Source organism: Meleagris gallopavo, chromosome 19 (assembly GCF_905368555.1).
Source record: "Meleagris gallopavo chromosome 19, MGAL_WU_HG_1.1, whole genome shotgun sequence".
NCBI classification, from domain to species: Eukaryota; Metazoa; Chordata; class Aves; order Galliformes; family Phasianidae; genus Meleagris; species Meleagris gallopavo.
The window spans coordinates 9,782,144-9,803,984 of record NC_139422.1 but is presented as its reverse complement, the minus strand read 5'-3'; the positions used below and the strand labels follow the sequence as shown (position 1 = coordinate 9,803,984).

At 49.9% G+C, this 21,841-nt stretch overlaps 1 protein-coding gene across 10 annotated transcripts in view; it reads right to left on the bottom strand.

Moving 5' to 3' along the window:
• Positions 1-472: 472 nt before the first annotated feature.
• MVB12B (multivesicular body subunit 12B) overlaps positions 473-21,841 on the bottom strand; it is a 52,102-nt gene continuing 30,733 nt past the window's right edge. For 7 of the 10 annotated variants that reach the window (XR_014887223.1, XR_014887224.1, XR_014887218.1 and 4 more), the window contains 4 exons: positions 11,999-12,054; positions 10,282-10,341; positions 2,622-2,879; positions 473-1,112 (listed from right to left, as the gene is read on the bottom strand). Coding sequence is in view for 3 of the 10 variants with exons in the window: in XM_085239152.1 (XP_085095278.1) it covers positions 7,702-7,788; positions 10,282-10,341; positions 11,999-12,054 (203 nt within the window). In the remaining 7 variants the exon portion in view is untranslated. The other 3 variants (XM_085239152.1, XM_085239153.1, XM_085239154.1) reach the window with 3 other exon arrangements.

Below are 21,841 nucleotides of genomic sequence, written 5' to 3'. Positions count from 1 at the left end.
TATTTGCCTCGCTACACGTCATGGATTGCATTAGAGCCGAACATGTAATTCTGTCGCCTAATGTGTTAAAGTTGGCATGAATTTTATTCTCTGCACAAGGTGAGAAATTACTTAGCTAACAAAACATTTCGTTTCCCTCTCTTTGCGTTCCTTCTTTATGAGATTCTGAATGTGACATTTTCACAAAAAATCCCTACACTTATTTGTGAAAAATGTATATTAAAACCAAAACACATCAAATGGAAAGAAATCACAGATGGTTTGATTCACAAGCAGTAGAATTAATGGGCTTCTCTATTCTTTATAAATATTGGAAGCAGATGAGTTCATTACTATTTCACTCTAATAAGGAAAACCTGCTTTATTTTGACAAGACATCGACTTATCTGGTGTTTCCACTGAATAACCGATCTGTTTTCTTGGAAAAATAGAAGAAAGGTTATCAACAAACAAAAGTCTGCCGCCAGCCAAAGAAATGCCAAACATCTTCATTTCAGATCATGCAGAAACAGAATTTGGGGGATTTTGAAAGTGTTGCTAATTTTCAGAATAGAAAGTTTTGAAATGTTTACTTTGTGGTTGTCTTAAATTTTTACATCTTTCAACAAAGCAAGCAGAAAAGTGAAAACATCTGAAAAGGCTTTGGAAAAGAAAAGAGTCAGCATGGCTGGATAAAGCTGTGGGCTCCTTTATCTTTGCGAAATCTGCACACATGGAGCAGAGTTCAGGACTTTCCTTTTTTTCCCAGTGCATTCAAGCACTTCCCAGTTCACGATCCAAGCCGTGGCGGCTCTGCCAGACCATCAAAGTGCTGCTGGCAGCCCTTCCTGCCGCGGGATAAAACATCATACCCTGGGGAAGCAAAAGCTGAGTCATTTTTAACCCCGACAACATTCACTGATGCGGTCATCCTGTTAGTCATGGAAATCCCGTGTTATTTCTATTTATGTTTCTTTCAACACTCATTAACCAAGGAGTGAGAAAGTTTCATTTTAAGCTGCAGAAGATGTTTACCCTCTCCGAGGCCACGGCAATCAGTTACATGGCTTATCCATCACTTCGGAGAAGGGAAAGGATTTGGAGAAATTCCCAGGGCGAGTTAATTCTTGAAGCTGTAGGAGGGAGAAGAGGCAAAGAAAACAAACAACAACAAAAGCCACAGCAGCACAAAGCCCAGCAGCCTGTGACATCACACCCCACGGCTGCTGCCAGCCTACGCCTGCTGCATCCCCAGGCAGCAGGAAGGCCGTGGGTGGGCGCAGCGGGGTGCTCTCCTTCTGGGGACCAGTGGTAGCTCCCAGTGCCTGCAGCGTGAGGCTGAGCTAGTTTGGTGGAACCAGGGGCACTTGCTTCAGGAGGTTATAAAAACATGCGCCTGAAGAGCATGTCGGGAACTTGGGAATTAATCTCCTTTAATTCAAAGGGCACTCAAAGTATGCGAGATGGGGATATTGGCTGGGGTGAGAGAAGATGCCAGAGGTCACAGTGTGCACCACCGTTGAGTCAAGTTCAGAAAAATAACAGCAGAATGAATAACAAACTTGAGTTCTAATGGTGTGACATGAACCTCTCCCCCATCGTGAAGTCCATTTTGCCCCGGGGGGTGCCTGCAAAAAGGGAGAGAGCTGCCAGGACCACCTGGGCTGGGATCCATGGGGCCAGGACCCCCTGCCCAACCAACAGAGCAGCTCTGCCCCTGCTGTTTGCCGCCTGCACTGCTGCCTGCACCGTCCCCATGCTGGGCATCATCCTGTCCCCATCCTGACTCGCACTCAGCCTTCTCCCCATGCTGACAGTGGCACTGGAGCTGCAGCCTTCCCAGTCACATTCCCCTGCCGCTGTTAAATCGCTCGCCAGCAGCAGCACTTGACAAAGAGAGCATGAAGCAGGGCCACACAGTGCAGAGCACGGGTCGTAAAAGCATGGCACCTTCCTGTAACTCACACATCCACCCTTAACTGCCTCTCTTAAAATACAGCTGTATTTCAGAGCTGATTATAAAACCCTGTTTATTTCTGCAGAATCCCAGTTTATAATATTTGTAAAAAATGAGACCATGGGGCCCTGAGCCCAGCAGGGCTGCTGCTCTGAGCCCACGCACAGCTACCAGAACCTCTGCACCAGCACCAAACCCCAATGCTGTGCCGGCACCGAGCCCCAAAGCTACGGGGAGCCACTGCTGAGCACCTCGAAGAGAAGGCCCTGCCTCGAGACCCAGGGCCCTCCCCCCGTCAGGTCACTGCAGATGGGGACTGTGGCTGTAGTTGCAAGGTGCCCTGCGGTCCCAAAGCTGCATGCTGTGCTCAGGCTGCACGCTGCTGTCACCTGCTGCACACTGCTGCAATGCCAGCTGCTCCTGGCCCTGCCTGAGCACTTCACAGAGGATAAATGAGTTGTTCCACTGACTTTGCCTGCATCTATTGTACTGAGCTCACTGCCACGCACCCTTGGAATGCTGCCTGTGCAGCAGTGCATTTGCCATGTGTGGTCCTTTCCCCTCCAGAAAATGCTGAAGCCAAGACATTCTGACTTCTGATTTTTTGACTTTGCAGCATAGAATTTAGCAGACATTTCAGATTGGTTTACAAGGATAAAAACCAACACAAACAAAAGCAAATTACCTTCATGAGGTTCCTTCCATCACCTCTGCAGCACCAGCCGCGGGCAGCCAGGAGCAGTCAGCTCTGCAGCTCATCAGGGGGCTCACAGCTCCTGGTCCGACCGCCAGTGACTCCTCTGCTCCCATGGTTTATGTCCTGTGCCTGAACTCAGGTCACATCTCTTGCAGTGTCCTCTGCCCTCCCAGGTAGCTTGAGAGCACAGGAAAGGCCGTATCTGATTTCAGCCCTTGCGTCCCACCAGAACCGCTCAGAAAATCCCTGTCAGCACCAAGCAGAAGGAAATGGTGACGTGCAGCTGGGGCAGAGAGAAAAGTTCCCTTGTGAGTCTCTTGTATTAAAGCCTGCAATACCCGCTCCTGGCACCTTCCAATCAAGGGACATTTATGAGTAATGATCTTCTATTTTCTTCAACTTCCTCAAAATCCTGGGAGGGGGAGGTGAGAAAACTCACCACTGCGGGATGCTGCTGGAAACATCCACCTGGCCAGAAACCCAGCTTCTTATTCACCTAGCATGCTAACCTTGCGCAGTTCTAACTCCTTGAACGAGCATTCATTGTGGTATCAAGGCAAATGCTGCACTGAAGTCAAAGTCTACTGCAAGAAAACATTACTTGTATCAAACTAAACCTGTAATCTTTCCAAGAAATAAAAATAGTTCCAGGTGCTACAGTTAAAACCGCTGCATTGCAGCAGAGTTCAGAATAGCACTGACTGATGTTTATTCCTCCTGACACATTCTAACTCCAGATTTGGGATCCAAAGAGGCCAATGCAGTGACGGTGAGGAGCCAAAACCAGCGGACTGATCCCAGGGCTGAGTGCTTCTGCTCCCGTGAGCAGCAGTTGTGGCACTGTAAGCTTCTTAAGCTCCAAAATTAACATATATACAAAACAGAGAATAAACCAATTAAAACAGATTTTATTTAACAAATTATATTAAGAGTACAGACTGTTATCACACAATGAAACTTCCCTTTGTAAAATACAGGAGAGTCATCTAAAATAAATATAAAAGGTAGTAACATTCATTAGATTAATGCACAGTAAATTTGTTTTCAATAACCCAACACAATGCATAGCATCTCAAAACAACACTTTCCAACTGCATAAAAGGTTTCTCTCCTCCATCTGTATGATGGCATTTAAAACTGTTGCTGTTTGGGAACAATTTTACAACAACTGACCAAAACATCCGAACTGTTTGGGTTCCCCGTACCGAACGAAGCGAGCAGCACCTCACCGTGCCTTTCCTTCCGCGGGCAGCGCCCTCCCCACCTGCAGCACTGCTGCTGGCTGGGGGCTCGGAGCAGCGAACACCGACCCCGCGCGGCTGCCCCAGCGCCGGGATCTCCGCCGGCCAAGGCTGGGCTGAGTCGATGCTCGATGCGGACACGCTGTGCGAGGAGGGCTGGGGCACGGCGGCCGTGGGGCTGGGACTCCATCGCCAGGCCCTCGCTCAGCCAGCATCGCTGCTTTGCTGTGGGGTGAGCACAGCAGGGGCACTGCCTTCGTCCTTTTTTAAAGACAGCGGTAAGCCACGTGCTGCAGGCTCCGTTTTATGCAGTGTTTGTGCCGCCCTTGGGAAAGGGGCAAGGAGAACCGCAGCAGCCCTGCCAGGTGCCGCGGGTGAGCACGCCAAAAACCCAAGGTTCCAGACTACCAACAACGTCCTACTACACGGGAGGCTCCCAGAGGACCCCCTCCTAAAACATCGGGATAACCGCAGTGACAGTCAAAGGAGAAAAGTCTGACAAAGCTTATTTCTACAAACTACAGCTATGAAACACTCCCACAGGAAGACATCTGCTAGGTCTGTCCACACTTGATCACAAAGTTCACACTCTACATTACTTTCTGCACTAATATCTTGCCTTTCCATAATTAACATGTTAGACTGTCTGTCCTGGACAGTCCATGAGTCACCTCAGTATGCTCTTTGCTGAGGGGAACCCAGGAGGCAGCATGCCACTACTAATTCACATCAGAAGGTATACTGTACAGTAAGAAAACTTCTGCTGCTTTTCTATTCCTTGCAGAGATACAAATCTGGTGGATAATTCGGCAAACTAATTTCTCCATTAGCCACAACACTGAGCTAGCTGGTATCTAGTTTTGTTCTAGAGAGAGAGACAAGGTAGCCAAACACATCTGGCAAAGCTCTGCAAATCCACTTCTGTTGCAGTCTGCTGACACATCTCCTCCCTGTATGCTTCAGAAGGCTTCTCTTCAGCCAGAAAACATCGGTATCAGGCTGCCTGAACACTGACTCCCTGGGCAATGCTAGCACACTGCATGTTGGACCAGGAGGGAGGAAGATGCAGAGATGCTTGTGCGGGCTCCAGCATATCGCTGCAAGGATGCAAGGACCAGCCTTGCAATGAGCTACTGAGAGTACAAAAGTTACAGAACAGTAAAAAACCGCCTGTGGAAATACTGATCTGGTACCCACAGTCTGGGGATGCAGAGGTGCAGCAAGAAAGCTTCCAAAAATCAGTGGATCACGAAAATGACATACAAAACCAGCCAAGCTGTGCTGTATCACGCTTCTAAGGAGAGACTCTGAGCTCTCTCCTTTTGGAAATGCCAAGTTTGTTACACCGGTTAGCATGGCTGAGAGCACAACTGGCCTTCAGTGCTCAGGACATCCCTACTGTGCTATACAGAGAACTGCAGTTGCACTTTTCACACTTTCAGGAACTGCTATCTTTGCAGGCCACAGTGCAGAAACACTGCAAAGACCCAAACTATTCCATCTTCCAAATTTATTTGCAGATGCGTCCCTTAAGTAGATTTGCTAGGCTAGTGTAAGAGAAGAGAGAAGGAGAACCCACTATACAAATATATCCTGAAGATTTCTTAGATGCTTGTGCCAGCTGCCTGTCCTGTCAGCGTTTTGAGCCATCCAGTGTTTCTCGTAGGTCACTGAGGAGAAAGCTGAACTTACTACTTGAGAAGGCTAAGCTATACAAAAGCACAAGTTTCATCTGCTCTAAGCTACATCTCACGGAAAGGGACTCAGTGCTGCAAGCCTGTTTCCCCGAGACATCTCAGGGAGAGCTCCCCCAGATCAGAGCCTGGCAGTGCCCAAAGCTGCTCCTCATTGCTGTGCGGTCGGTGCTGCCCTCGGCACGTGGAGAGGCGGTGGGCACGGTGCTCCTCCAGATATGCCCCCATCTCCTGGTAGCAAAAGCTGACCCTCAAGCTTGGCACTGTCTCCACAGCCCTCGCTCCCCTGCCACCAGCAATGGGGAACGCTGGTCATCCGCAGCTCCGCCGTCCCAAGGCGATGAGGAGCGCACCGCTGCAGCCAGCTTCCACCTACCTGCAGCATCCACTGTACTACAGGAGAAGCTATGAATGGATGCCACAGAAAACTACAGGACAAATTACACGCAGAAACACAGAACGACAAAAGATGGATGATATGGGCATACTACTACAGCATAGAGTGGATTTGAACTTCAAGTGAACCTGAGCCAAATGACCAGGCTGCCATGGTGTGTTCATTTGTCGATGTCGGCATCATCAATCTGGCCTTTGTGAAGCTTGGCAGTGAGGTCTGGCTTTGCTTTCCTGCAGGATAAATAAGAACTACAAATGGTGCTGCAACCTTCAAGTAAATGAGCACTTCCAGGGGGTCACTCAAACCTCCAGAGCTGATGCAAATGAAATAGCTTTAATTCTTTTGACCAAATTATGACACACCTGCAACTGAATCTGCCCGTGCTTTCAAATCACACAGCCTTGCTTTACAGAGGCAGTTTTAGAAAACGATTACCTGACTGGAAGAAGTTGAAGCAAAGAACTGGAATCAGACTATGCTGAACGTTAAGGTGTTTTGTGCTCATTATCCCAGCAATACGATACGGTGCCTTAAAACCAGAAATGAGTCTTTGGACAAGAAATACTTTACATATGTACAAATAAAAAATACAAGCTGACAGTACAAAACCTACCGTTAGTCACCATTCCATCCAACTAGAAAATACAAGATCCATCAAATGCAGTGCAAAGCAGGTCAGGGCATACGTGTGACCCAGACAGAGAGCGGCAATACTGTTACTTGTTACCATGGCAATTGCATTTCAATGGGGTTAGGTAATCATTATTTTACAATACAAAAAGTTGTACATTTTAACACTTACTTAAAAATTGCCATTTTGCTGCCATGATGTAGCTTTGTTCTACAGCAGAAACTTGAAAAAGCAGCACAGAGTCAGATAGGCATTTCTCAATAACTTATTACAGCAACAGACTTTTCCAAGACATGCATTCAACTCTGGAGCGAGCTCACAAGGAGGCTGAGGTCAGCTTTACGCATCAGCTCTCATCCTGCGCTACGCCAGAGTTCAGTGCTTCCCTCTAGAGTGCCGAAGGGGACGGGCACGCCTCTTCTTTTAGCAGCCACGAGGCAAAAATGAGAGACCCGCCCCACGCCGCAGGCGGGCAGCAGCAGCCACCTGTCATCAGCTCGGCGCGGCTCAGCGTCCAGCCGGGGGCAGCCGGGACGTTTGTCGCTCGAGGTCGCTGCGCACAGCGGAGGAACCGCAGCGCCGGGCTCCGCGCGGGCTCCGTTTGCCAGCTGCCGGGGAGAGGAGGGGCGCAGCGCAGGCCTGAGCGAGAGGCCCCGGCCCCACGCGCCCGTGGCAAAAACGAAGATCGCAGCCCGGCGGAGCTGCCGCGTGCTCCGCGTCCGGTGCCACCACCGAGCACCGCGGGCTGGGCCCGGGTGCTGACGGCTGAGTCTTTTACTTTCTCAGTAAATGCCGAGCATTTCCTGATCGTCTGCGAGCTCGCAGCTGGCCGTGCGCGGCGCTTCGCTACGGTCGGCTGTTTCGTGACCGTCCTACAGCAGGGGACATGGGAACAGGAGCAGCCGGGAGGCCGCCGGTCGCTCTCCGAGCAGCATACTCACGTGGCGACGCATCTGCAGCAGCTGCCGAAGGGTCGCGAGGTCTGACGCGCGGAGCGGGGCGTACGGAGGCGGTGCAGGGCGAGGCCGGAGCGGCGGGGCCGCGGGGCCCGGAGCCGCGTCCCGCTCAGTAGTGCTGCACGCGGCCGCTCCGGCGCCGGCGGCGCTCAGGACGGTGGGACCGGCGGGCAGCGCGTGGGGCTGGGCGGCAGGCGGGCCGCCGCGCTCTGCTCCGTCCTGAAGCTGTAGTCGTACTGCGGGAAAGCGAGACAGAGGCGCCGTGGGACACCCGACCGCGGGCTCCCCGGCGTGGCCCCGGGGGAACGACCCGAGTGGGAGACGGGGCGGGGGGCGCTCCGGAGAATCGCCCCTCTCCGACAGCCCCAGGTTAACCCGGCGTGCCCACTGCGCTGCCCTCCACGCCGGGCGGCCGGGCAGGACGACTCCCCGCCTCGCGCCTCGGTTACGCAAGCTCTACCGCCGTCGTTACAACCGTCGGTTCGGCAACCTGGGCCGAAGCCCCAAAGCCCGCAGGTTTCGGCTGCCCGGACCGCTCACCCCGGGCAGCGCCGCCGAGCTCCGAGGCGCGGGGCCGCCGCAGCGCCACCTGGCGGCAGTCAGCCCGGGAGCGCCGCCGCCTCCCGCCCCGCCGCACGGCAGCACCGCGGCACGGCGCCGGGCGGGGCCGAGCGAGAGCCGCGCCGGGATCCCGAGCGCCCGGCCTCATCTGCGGGCGGAGCGGGAGCGGGAGCCGCGCGGTGCAGGGAGGCGCTGCGGCACTAGGGGGTGCTCGGCGACCGCTCCCGGGCTGCGCCGCAGTCGCCTCCCGCCCTCCTCCGCGTCACGGTGTACGCGCGGCGCGACAGGAATTGGCGCTGCCACGGCAACCGCGGCACCGCGCGGAGCTGCCATTTTGTCCGCGCGGCACCGAGCGCTGCCAGCTGCGGGGCGGCGTGTCAGCGAGCCGTGCTTCCAGACCGCCTTTTAATTGGCAGGCATGTCTTCATTAATTGCACCTCAATGTCACGATGTCACAGCCAGCAGCACCACCCCGAGCTACAGAAGCAATAAGCCTCATTTTTCAACACACAAACACATAAAGATGTCAGCTCAAACTGTTTACTAATTAACACTTAAAAAGACACAAATTAGATATGCGTGGCTAAGAGCAATTATAATCAAGACGAATTTCTCTAGTCATTTGGGAACTGAAAAAAATGCCTAATTGCTGGAACCGATGTTTTAAAAACTGAAATCATGCCAGTTAGCAAATATGTTCATTTAAAGAACATTTCATGTGACTGCACTCCGGAGAATTGACTACAAACATGAGAACAAGGAAAAATATTTCTGTATAAAATTAAAATTTTAAGCTCCTTTAGATTTACAACTTCTTCATTAAATATATTTGCAAAAAGCAGCCTAAGAAAACTCGTAGCGATTAAGTGGTTAAACGGGCAGCCTTCCTTGTCAGTTTAAAAAGAATGATTACTATTAGAAGCACACTTCGCTAATTAGACTCCAGACTTTCAGCTCGAGCTAACGAGGACGCCTCGCTCAGAGCGCCGAGGCCTGCAGAGCGCGAGCAGCACAGGCCCACACAGCCCAAGCTCTGCAGCTGCACGCACAGCACAGCACAGCACAGCACAGCCCTGCGGCACCACTGCGCCGCGCGCGGCCCCTGCCTGCCTGGCGCTCACACGGGGAAGTTTCCCTGCCTGGGACACGAGGAGCAGCCAGCACAGCTCGCTGCAGTTCTGCAAGGAGACGGCAGCAATGCTGCGGGGGCTTCTGCTCCTCACTGCCACACAAGCATTGAACTGGGCACGGGCAAACTGTGTCCTCATCTTAAAACCAAGTATCTTCAGCCTCTGCTCTCACTGGGTTTCACCATTTGCTCACGCACTCCCCAGCACACAGCCGTGCAGTTCCTGGGCCTGCTACAGCGAGAGCCTGGCTCCAGACACAGCCTGAGTGTGCAGAACAGAACGGGCACCTCTTTCCCTGATACTCCTGAAAGGGTGGGGTCCTTTCATTTGGCTCGCTGTGCAGCTTGGAGGATGGGTGCATACATCTGCAACTGTGGTGACAGAGAACAATAACTCTTGAAATTCTCTGGGAATACTTTCTGCAAGGCATCTAGCTCCAGGGAAAACATTCTTGCTGCTTTGGAAATCCTGAAGATTTGCTGTAATGGTGCTATTGCTTGCAAGGGAAATAAAGTCATGCAGAAATTCGCAATATTTATATTTGCAGCTATCTATGTGCAGACAAGATACTTCATCAAGGAATATGGGCTGCATAATTAGACTTTTCATTACTCAGAAAAATACATAGCCTGCAATGGATCAGGAGGGTGTGAGGAAAGCCAGCAGGTGCCAGCCCCTGTGCTCACAGCTTCCCAGCACAGCCTTTAACCCTGACGGTGTGCACGACAGAGGTGTCTGTGAGCAAGGATGCACAAAGGCAATGCGTTCTGATAATAAGAAGGGAAGGTTAAATGAGAGTGGCATCTGGAACTTAAATGAAGGGCAGCAGACTTTGCCACTAGATTCAATACATAAAGATTCAGTAGGCACAAATCACAGATGTTTCTAATTCCATATTAACTATTTGACTCAACACTGACTTCATCCACAAACAGTGGCTTGGGAAAGATGAGAGCTTTGCCACAGGGCAGAGGATCTTGCAACCAAATAAGCACAGATCTCATACAGCTTTTGCTCAGTGCATGGCGGGGTACCTACCTCCTTTTCAATTTCTGCAAGGGTTTTGATTGTGATGCCCAAGAGATCAACTGGCTGCATCTGTGGGGAAAAAAAAGAAACAAATGTCCAATTTAGTTTGTTGGTTTTTTTCTATTGTTTTGTTTTCATTTTGTTTAAAGTCAGAAAAGATTCTATCACCAGAGATTTAGAGGCACCATCTGTAAACGCATGCATAATCCTATTTCTCGGTGTACCACAAGAGTGAAGAAGCAGAAGCTGGTTTAGGGATAACAGCTCTAATGCCTTTCTCCCTAAGTGGGGACAGCTGACACTCATCACTGCGTCACTTCAGATAGGCCAATCTTCAGCCACCTCGCTGCCCTCAGCTCATGCCCTGCACTGCCCACAGACTTTGTCTGGCCGCAGCACGCAGGAGTGAGTGGCACGGGTGGGGAGAGCTGCGACCAAAGTGACCATATGGTGGCAATGGTGTCTAAAGGATCTGAAGGGAGGATTAGCACAGTCTAATCTCTCTGCACTTGTCCTTGCAACAGGGGATCCAGCTTTCTGGGAATAACGGCCCATAAACAACCCTTGCAGAGAGCAATGGATGTGAAAAACTGCATCCGGCTGCACACCGAGGTTGTGTCAGCGAGAAAAAGGATGTGCGAAGCAGGAGCATGGTGGGAAAAATCAGACACAGCTGACGGCTCTGCATTTGCTGTAACAGCTTCTCATAAATTGACTTTAAAAGAGAGACTGCTTTAGTGATTAGATGGATTAAAGAACTGGTAATGGGATGCATTAGGTTCTCAGGGCTTCTGAGTTCCAGCCCACCAACCCCGGTCAGTGCTGTGGGACTGCCATGACCTGCAGGACGTGGTGCTGAGCAGCTCCTGCAGGGCCCAAATGTGCTGTGTGTGGGGACCTCTCTGCTCTGCCGCTGCGCCAGAGATACTCTGACTTAAATAATCTCTCAAGCCAGAGGGCAACAGGAACACTAGAATCATTTTTCTATTGCTGTTCCTGCTCCTGGTGCCCTGCAGAGGTCCAGCTGTGGTATCATTAGAACTCAAGCACCTCTCTAAACTTTCCAGGCTGGAATTGGTAAACACGATGGCACATTTTCACGTTGGAATTGGATTTCCTCCAATGTAGCCATGGCAACCCTGCTATCTCGGGTCAGCTGCAGCTCCTCGGCTCCTCGTGCAGCCACCAGTGCTCACAGTGATTCAACAGCTCTGGAAGGCCCGGGTGATGCCAACTGCACTTGGTTTTAGGGCAGAAAAAGCGGCGGTGCTCCCGGCATCGCACCTCAGGTGTGGCAGTGGGAGGAAGGAGCCCGGCCCAGCCGTGGGCACAGCGCCCGACCTGGCGTCGCACTGCTACCGCTGACCTGAGCTTCAGGGTGCACAATGGAACCTGTGAGGCTGGCTTCTGCGATGCTGCGTCAGTGCAATGTCAATGTGGTAGACATGAGTATTCGCAGCTTTCTTTAAAATCTCTAATAAGAAATAAAAGGTGTTTCCAGTGCCCAAAGCCATGCTCCCACTCCCATTTTAATGGTGTTAAACCTTCCTCTCCTGGCAGAAGTCAGTTCCTGTGCAGACCTGGCCCCAGGCTGCTCCTGCCCTACAGCTCAGCAAGGTATGGGTTCCCAGAGATCAGGAAGCAGGCAGTTTGTGCCGATGCCTTGCGACCACTCCCCACAAACAGACGAACTATGGACACGGGAATAAGAATGAAGACAACTCACCCCTTCAGGAGCACAGGCAAACTTCTCTGAGATCATGAAAGGCACTCCATCCATTGCTGTAAGGGACAAAACAAACAGAGATGTTACTTTTCCAGCTCACTTCTGGTGTGCAACTTCATGCTCACAAAAACACACCAAGTGTACATGGCAATGACATCTGACTGATGCTCCATGGAAGTTACCGCCAACCATTTCTCCCTCCAATCTCCCAGCGGTTTCTCTCCATTCAAGACACAGCTGGGTTAGTCCCTACAAAGTCAGGAGCTCTATGAACCCTCCCTGCTCTACTCACACGTAATTTCATGGTCTCAGTTTTAAGTTTGGTTCCAACTTGGGCCACATGCCAAAACAGGATGGTGTTTGCCATGCAAAACAAACACTCTAAAAGGACGGATGTTTATTTACCACTACCACAGGGATCCATCTGAGCTGACTTAGTGTCCTAGCAAGAGGAAAAAGAAAATACCTGGTTCAGGTAACTTTCACATTCCAAATGCAAAGCTGTAAATACTGCTACCTGTGCAGAACTACTGCCAGCCCCTTCCCTTGCTGTCATCGCTCGAGATTCAGCAGCAAGAAACAGAGCTGCAACAAAACGTGAATGGCCGCTGGGGGACAGAAATCAGTGAAGTAGAGGACAGGCACACAGACACGTCACTGTGCCAGGCACTCTCTGCAGCATCACCTTAATGATATTAAGAGGATTTCTTCTATTTTAATGTCTTGTATATTCTTCTCTGATAACGCAATGACGCTCAGTGTTCCTGTCTTGTTATCGCCGCCTTGGAAACTCCACAGAAATCCTCCCACAAGATATGTCAGTACAAGTGAGCCACTTACTTCTGAAGCCTGCATCTCAGCAATTTCCACACAAGACTGAAAAGGGCACATTTCTAAGGCAGAGTGCAGCCCCAGACACACACGCTTTGTGTCAGTTACACCTTTAACTTTCAGCTCTTACAGAAATAAAAACTTCAACCAGACCAAGTTTAACCCCTGAAATGCCCTCCAGTAATCCTCAAATAGGGTTTTCTTTCACAAAGCATCTGCACCCCTGAAGCCCGCATCTCTCTGCTTGCAGTTTCCTAACTGCCATCGGCACCAGCGAGTTATTACGTTAGTGATTTAATGAGTCATTTAAGAATACTTAGCATCTCACACTCTGTCTATTTTTGACTTAAAGAACCAAACCAAACGAAAACAAAAAAACCCCACTCCACTGAGATTGTTTCATTATCAAAGGTGTTATGTGGCAGCCACGGCGTTTCATGAAACAAAAGGAAACAGATCAAAAGCAGTGTCACAAAACCCTGGAAAGTTCTGAACCTGAAAGACCATCTGCATCCGTTCCCCCCAACAGAAGCTGCTTTGATCGTGGCGTTTGTGCGGCGATCTGCAGGATGAGCCGCGCTGCCCTGCGCCCGCCCTGCAGGAGCAGCTGAATGCGGGGCGTGCCAAGGGCCCAGCAGCACAATTAGCACTCTCCCAAACAAACGAGCTTCAACAGAGCTGTAATTAAGCAGGCCTGTAATTAAGTATATGCCCTTTATCCTAACGATCATACTTAAAAATGGCATGATGCATGGAAGCGTGTTATTAATGCCGCAGCCCCAAAGCGCAGGGAGCGTGTACAGGAGCTGGCGTGGCAGACCCACAACACTACAAGGAAAAAGCAGAAGGCAAGCAGCTCGCCCAGCAGCTCTGCACAGCCAGGCAGGACTCACGGCACCTACAGATGCTGTGCTGTGTAGTGTGCAGCGATGGCTGGTGCTGCAGAGCAGCTGGGCAGAGCCTGGCCACGCGCTGCTGTGCTGGGGCAGGTAGCGGAGGGGAGGACCTGCTGGGAGCCGCGGCGCCGCACGCGGGTGGCTTCTCCCCTGCATGGAATTACATCTGCAACAGATCAGGGAGCTGCCTGCACCACTCTCAAAACCAGAAAAAAACAGACAGGGATCTCAGAAAGAAAAACGTCAGCGCCGTTTACGGTCTCTGAGGAACAGCTCCTCCCTGAAGGTCACAACCAATTAGCTCGTCTGCTGGAATCAGAAGAGTGCCTGAAGAGCCCACAGCCAGAAGCGCTGAGCCCAAACTCCGGAGAAGCCCATCAGCCCACCGTGGGGCCACGCGCCCCACAGCCCCTCTTGGCTGTAAGCACCAGCTGTTAGCCGACTTCGAAACTCGCCCTGTGCCACGAGGAGCACCGTCACCCCCTCCGAGCACACGATAGATGCCGCCTTCTGTGCTGCAGACTCCAACCAAATCGCGGTTGTCAAATTAGTAATTCATCTTTCTGGAATAACTATATTTTTAGCAAAGCTACCAGATTTAAATAATCAGACCTGCCAATGCTACCCTCATTTAAACATGCTGACGAACTTTCACAGACAGCATCAGTTAACATAATGAGTTTCTGGATGACAAAGAACTTCAGACTGTAGTTCTCTACACTACCCGGCGTAATAAGCACTTGTTCTTTTCTACAATGCGCACATAAAAGAGGAATCTAAATAATAATTGCTGTAATTATCTTGAAAAATATGTGGTGATTAATGGTGATTATGAAAATCTGTATCATTGTTCATTGAAATCTCCAATGATCAGATGGTTTCTTGAAGCAGCCACTGCCGAAGGCCGTGGAGCTCAAGCAGCGGCGGAGCTCCGTCCACCCGCAGCCGTCCCAGCGCTCAGCGCTCCGTGCAAGGCACCAAGTCCAACCTGTTATTTATGCAAATAATTAATTACTCTTGAATCCAACTAGCAGTTTGTCATGACACATTAATGACTTGATAGACTTCTATGAACTAGTGAACACAGGACAGCGGAGCGCTTTTATCGTCATTTAATTTAAAAACGATCCTGTGTGAAATTATCTAGTCGTGAGTGATGGAAGCATAAAGAACAGACTCAGCAAAGCTTCTTTTGGATCATTGCTTTATTAATGGTAACGTCAGGGAAATGAAAAATGCTAACATTGTCATATTTAGCTCCTGGGTGCAGACAAATAGCTGTCGTGCTGCTGGGTGTGCACACTGCGGCAGTGCCGGTTCCTCACCGCGCAGCCATGGGGACGCGGCACAGCCCTCCGACCCCTCCTCACATCCTCTCCGTGCGCCTCCGTAGCTCTGGCTATCTTCACTGCTGTTTCTGCATTGTCTTTTACATTTGAATTTTCACTTCCTGATCTTAAAAATATTTAAATAACTGAATAACAAAATTCCTTCCTGCATTGCACTGAAAATTAAACATTAATAACCGCTTCCACAACCCGCAGGAAAACACGCGGCCCTGAATGCACTGCCACTGCAGCACAGCTCGGTGCCTGCACCCACACGCAGAACTGTGCAGGACACTGAGAGCTGAGGAACGCTGTGGTCTCAGCCCCAAGGAAAGTTGTTCACAAGCGCGGAGAAAAGCAGCCGGCAAGGCAGCAAAAGGAGGGTGCAAGCCTCCCAGAACGAGCTGCTCCCTCCACGATGTACAGCTAAGCCTCCTACTTCTGCTTTTCTGTACACAGCCACGTAAAGAGCGGCCCGAATAGTACAGCATGTGTGCCACGTGCCAGATGCAGCAGCACCTCTACTCATCTCCAGAGCACTGTGACAGCCAAACCTCAGGGGAGAAACAACAGCACCGAGCAGCTCACCACCCTCCTCCAGGAGCGTCTCCAGCTCCATTTGCAGCCCAGGGGAACAGCCCCAGCACGAGGCACTCAGGCCACAGCGCAGCCTGGAGCTGCCCGGAGCTCCCCGGGAGGGTCAGGCTCACCACAGACAGGAGTCCTGGCAATGGAAACAGCCAGAGCTTTTCTGTTCATCCTGAATGACATTGATTCAAAAAACAGACCTGGAATAAATTTACATTTTTGCTAATTTGATTGTCAGCCTTGATTTTCTCTATTTCCTGCATAACTCATGACACAACACAATTAGTTCTGTACTGCTAGATCAAGCCCTGAAAACACTTGAGCAACACTCCTGGCTTTGATTATTCTCTCTCTTTAAATAACACGAAGGTTAAGCACTGCATGGTAATGGCTAATGGTACCTGGGTGCTGTGGCTGCCCCACACCGCCAGCATGGAGCAACTTCAAACAAGCTCTTTGGGTTGCGAGTGTTTGGGAGCTCTTGATTTTATTATTTTTTAATAAAATGTCTCCTTTGAAGTCTCTGCAACATACTGAACTTCAAAGCTTACACCTAAGCACGTGCTGCTCCCAAGCAACAGCCCTTAATTAATTAGAGCAGAGCTGATACAGCGTGGGGCGCGCACACAGCTCTGAGCAGCACAGCGGCCGTGCTCCGAAGGAAACACAGGCACTGCTCCATCACCTCCAGCTCTGACTGAAGACAGCAGAGCCTGTGGGGCCGCAGCAGGCTGACAGCAGTGCCAGTGTGCACAACTCAGGCTGGGGTCAACAGTTGCAAAAAGCATCTGAGGAGGCACCCACAATGGCTGCAGTGTTCCCTGGCTGTGGCTGTAAATCTCCCCCCTTGATGAGAGAAACATCCTGCTTGGGGCAGACCGCTTCCTCCAGCACTCATGTTCTTGGCACCTCAGCCATCTGCAGTACTGCAGTTTGGGACCAGGGCACGGTAAAGGAACACAATGCCTTTTGTTAGGGGCTCCGGCCCTGCAAGCTTTGATTCCGCTTAGCTGACATATGTCTGGCTTTTCGTAAAAGCAGAGGGGAGGGGCTGCTGCTGCTGCAGGAGGCTCCAGTCCTGCACCCAGCGCTGCGTGCAGCAGGGCGGTGCAGGGAGCTGCAGAGCGGTGCTGCACGAGGCGCTGCCCAGCTGCCGGCAGCTGCAGTGCGGCTGAGCCGGGCTGGGGGCACAGTGGTGCCATGCAGCTGGCCGGGACCTCGCCCCCTATTGCAATTCAGTTTTTAAGTGCTCAGAGCCATTAGCAGAGCCACATATTTCTATCGGGTAAATTTCATTTGCATATGCAAATTATGTCTAAATACACCGCACCATTAATATGATCACTAATTACATAATAATAGTCACCAATCTCCACACAGATCAAACTTACAGTTTTGTAGCTATTAAGGAAATTGTGCTTTGTAATTAAGATAATCCTCATTTCCAGATGCTAATTAACTATATAATAATTAGCTTCTTTTGCTAATGCAAATTAAGTATTTTCATCCTTACTGGTAAAAGAGTTGCTTATCACTAAAAAAAGAGACAACCTAGAAATAATCCCTCCTCCCCTTTAAAGGGGAAAAGGTAACTCTGTTTTTATCAGTTCGTGTGCGAATGCGAATTAGCGCTGATTAATCAAGTCACAGACAAACGCACCCATCTCGCAGCTCGGACACGGGCAGCTCCCTCCCGCCCTCCACAGAGCGCCTGACACAGCTCACTGCAGCGCATCAGCTGCCCGTGTGCTCAGCACTGTGCTGCGGTGGGACGGCCGAGCTCAGGGCCGTGCCCATGCCCGGTGCCGGCCCCAGCCACAGGACTCTGCCCGCTGGCAGCCGGGGGACTTCGGCAGGATTCAGTGGCGGCTGCGACGCATTCATCATCTGCTAAACCAATCCGCCAGCTCCACACCACCATTTGTCATTAATTATGCTAATCAGCAAACCATTACTCTCTGATGACACCGCGGCACTTATTAGCTAGTTATGGCTTCTCAAAAGCACGGCTTATTGTGCATGCGAGTGCTGAGCATACATTAGCCTACAGGGAAGAAGCGTCCAATTACGAAAAGAAGAAATTTGCTATTATCTCCTCCTAACAAACCAATTTAGTAATTAGAAAAGTCTCTGAACTCAGAAGGATTCTTTAAGAAGAGCCGAGTGATGAAACTGGAGAATTTTGTTTGCAATAACTAGTGGAGTTGGAACTAAAGCGACAATATGGGAACAAGCAGTTTGTATTAAACGTAATTACAATTCCTGCACCGACTTGAAACGATCAAAACTGCGGGCTGTATGAATCACGGCCGTGCCTGGCTCAACCTTAAAAGCCCTCATTGTTTACTGCACTCACACACAGACCCGTGGTACCTCCCAGCCCCGCCGCCCGCAGCAGCGCAGCCCTGGGGGCAACTGCAGCCCTGCAACGCGGCTGTGCCACAGGGTCCCAGTCCACCTTGTTTTGTCACTGCGAGAGGAATCTCCCAGTTTTAGAAGCTTAATATGTGTTAAGAGCTCATTAATATCATCAGAGTAAATGGGCCTATTAAAACATCTTTAAGCAATATCTGAACATAAATCTCCCTAAACTATATTTAATGACTGTACTTAAGATACATTATATGCGAGTCTTAATGAGACATTAGATAGCATTTTGGAGATTAAAATTAGAGAATCCATATAAAGTCTGTCCACTTAATGTAGCCTTAAGCTACGCTGATGAAAAGCATTACTACCAAATTATTACTTCATTAGAACAAATATTTTCTAATCGTTCCTGATTTATGCCATTACTTGCTTTCCTATATATTATTTGTACACATATAGAAGTACGCACAAGCAATTTTCTCGTTCTGCAGGAGATGAGAGAAATCCTGAGATTTCTAACGGCTGAGTTAATTACTCATCTTCTTTCTGCAGAGTTAGAAATAAGCACTCTTTCCAGAAGTCCCTTTGCTGTATCCCCGCTTTCCTGACTTAACAGCAGATTTTAATTCCGTTCTCCACGAGGCTGCGTCTTCACCAGCGGCTGCTCTGCTCTGCGAGGAGCAGCGGCAGGACGGGTTGGCCCAGGCTGGGTCTGCACCTCGGCCCTGCGCCGCGGCCTGCAGGGTGGGAGCAGCCCGGATGGGGACAGCGCGGTACTGGGACGGCTGTGACACAGGGCTGGGCCCACCGCAGGGATTACGAAGTGACGCCACTGAGATCCATCCCCGTGATGGGGACACACCTCCCAGCACGGCCTGCAGCCGCCCGAGAGATCCTCCGGCGTCAGAGGGAATCTGCAGCGACGAGACTGTTTGTATTTGTTCTGCCTGCGCCTTCTATCCAAAAGAGAGAACATCTCACTGTAACAATTCCGCATTTTAACGGTGCAAATTAGGCATTCTTCATAAATAACAGCCTGGTTTTTCTGCACTAGAACGCCTTTTTATTAGCAGCACAGTAACGAACAATGAGCGATGTGTTCTATTATTCTTTGTCAAATCAGAAAATGCTACATTAGAATAACTCTGCTGGTCAATGATTATACTAGATTAAATTCAACTTCTGTGCAAAAACCACTGTAAAACAGCGTGATAAGAAAGCTATAAAAAATTTAATTTTACTCCAAACTCCATCAGAAAAAAAAAATGGTGTGAAAAGTAATTTTGCATAATCAGTACACGCCATCTGGAACAATTAACCGATTTCTATAGAACTATGAGGATCAGTCATATCTGCTTATTAAAGATCAGAAATTATACAAGTAATAAATCCTTGAAAAAACTAAGCGTACTCCCGCCTGTCAACGCTATTTTAACTTCAAATACTGAAGAACGCCTGATAAGGCTGAAAAGAAGAGATTAATATATGCAAATTACATCCAGCATTTAAAATCCCCAACAACTGTCTCCGGTTTTCTGTCCCTTATTGCCGCCTTTATGTTTTATTCATACACCAACTCACCTGTCACTTCGTAAGCTATAATATTATGGGGGTATTATTAAACAGCATAAAGCCGTGCTTTAATTGGAAAGCTTCATTGCATTTTCCAATTATTTGGAGTAAATTAAAAGCAGATGCACATAGTTTAATAAGGAGTCTAATATCAGTTCCGGGAAATCAAAATTCATTGTCATTACTGTGCCGCGATAGTTTTGCAAACTGTACTCGATTTCAGAGGTTCTGAAAAGAAAATCTGTCGGTGCAATCTGTTAATTGTCATTCGGTTAATAACTGTTTAAATATCCAAACCACAGAGCAGCTTCCTATTTAAAAAAAGTCGAACTACGGCGCTCAGAAAAGCAAAACAAACACGGCGCAGCGCCTGGAGGTCGCATTGCACAGAAACTGCACTGCCATGGGGTACCTGCATCACCACGGGACCCCCGGCACCACCACTGCCATCCTGCATCACCACGGGACCCCCGGCACCACCACTGCCATCCTGCATCACCACGGGACCCCCGGCACCACCACTGCCATCCTGCATCACCACGGGACCCCCGGCACCACCACTGCCATCGTGCAGCTGCCGGACCCACCAGCACCCCTGGGAGCAGGCGCATGGCCCAGGTACGCCGTGGAGCCCACGACAGAAAGGAACGAAGGCGCAGCGCTTCCCACAGCGGTCGGTAATGGCACACAGGCACGGAAAAGAGCAGCGCCGCAGCCGACACCTCCTGCACCCGTACCACTATGCAGGGATGGGATGGGGAAGACAAAGGAAGCGGCTCTGGACCAGACCAGGTTAAGCAGAACACAACATGCGGGCCGAGCCCGCTGAGCCCAGCGCCTGTCCCACCACAAAAGGCACAGCCGAGCTGAGCCCACCACAAACACTCCTCTGAATCCCATTAAACACAGCATTAAGCACCACATCTCCCTGCCTGGAAGACACAGCTGCAGCACTTTACATCAGCCTTCAGTTTCCCCGCACGGCTGGTTATTAATAGAGCCTTTTGTGTTTTGATGATTATCCAGCTCTCTAAGTCCAGAGACTGGGAATTGCAGGGCAGGAGAACGGGCTGACTTTAATCCCAGCCCAGCAAAGAGGTTTCAGTGCGGAATAAAGCCTGTGTCACAACTTGTCTGCTTTTGGACCGTTCTGATTAAAATTCAGCGCCACAAAAAATAAATTTAGTTCTGCTTTAATTCTTAAGAAGTGCAACGAATGCACACGGGGGAATCTGGATCGACAGCAAAATGTAGCACAGGGCCTCCCCTCTGCAGAGCAGAGCTGGGCGTACCAAAGTGCTCCAACATAGGAGGGGATTGCAGAGCCACCAGAAACTACACTTGAAGATGAAGATAAAAGCAATTCTTGTGCAGTGAACCAAAAAATACCATCTTTCTTTTTTTCAAAATTACCTGTTTTAATAAAGCAGACACACTGTGCCAAGCGAACCATTTAATTATCTGCAAAAATGATGAAGGAAAACAATAGTTTGCAAAAATAAATGACTAACCTCTGATTAAAACGTCTGTCCTCATTACATCCAGATAAAAGATACAGTATCTTTTGAAAGAAAATGCACATTGAAGAGAAGTAAGTGGCAGTTGTAGCATAGATAACCTGATATTTTGCAACCAGAAAGAAGTTGACGCATGGGCACAGAAATGTAGCAAAGCCTGTAACTTTTCTCCCACTTTTTCATCTAGAAAGACCACTGTTCCTTACTTTTCCTCTATGTGACGTGTGCCACGTGGTGCTCTGGGGCTGGGCTGGTGGGCCTGATCTGGAACAGGATGGCAGAACTGGGCCCTGCTGTAAGAGATGGAGCTCAGAAAGCATGGAGGGAATCGTGCTGCATAAGAGCAACATGTAAAATAAATCCTGCAAAGAAATCTACCTATTAAAAAATGACAAGTCCTCTTGCTAACATCAGTATTATCCAACACAGGAAAGTAACTTTCTTTCCCTCCAGGAATTCACTGCCTTTCACGTTTTTCCAGCTCATTATCAGCAGTTTCCATTCTCCGCTGCCTCCGGAGCTCTGCATTACACATCACTGCATGTTCCCAGACCCTCCATGTGTTGCAGGAGTTGGGCTCCCCAGTCCCAGCAGCTCCATGATGCAGCCCTGCCCCTTGCACAGCTCAGCTCCTCCAGGAGCCACACGAGGGCCTGCAGCAGTGACATGGCTAGAAGCCACAAAGCAGCAAGGGTCATTTGAAACACCGTACACTAACAGGCAGCAAAGTATACTCTGTGT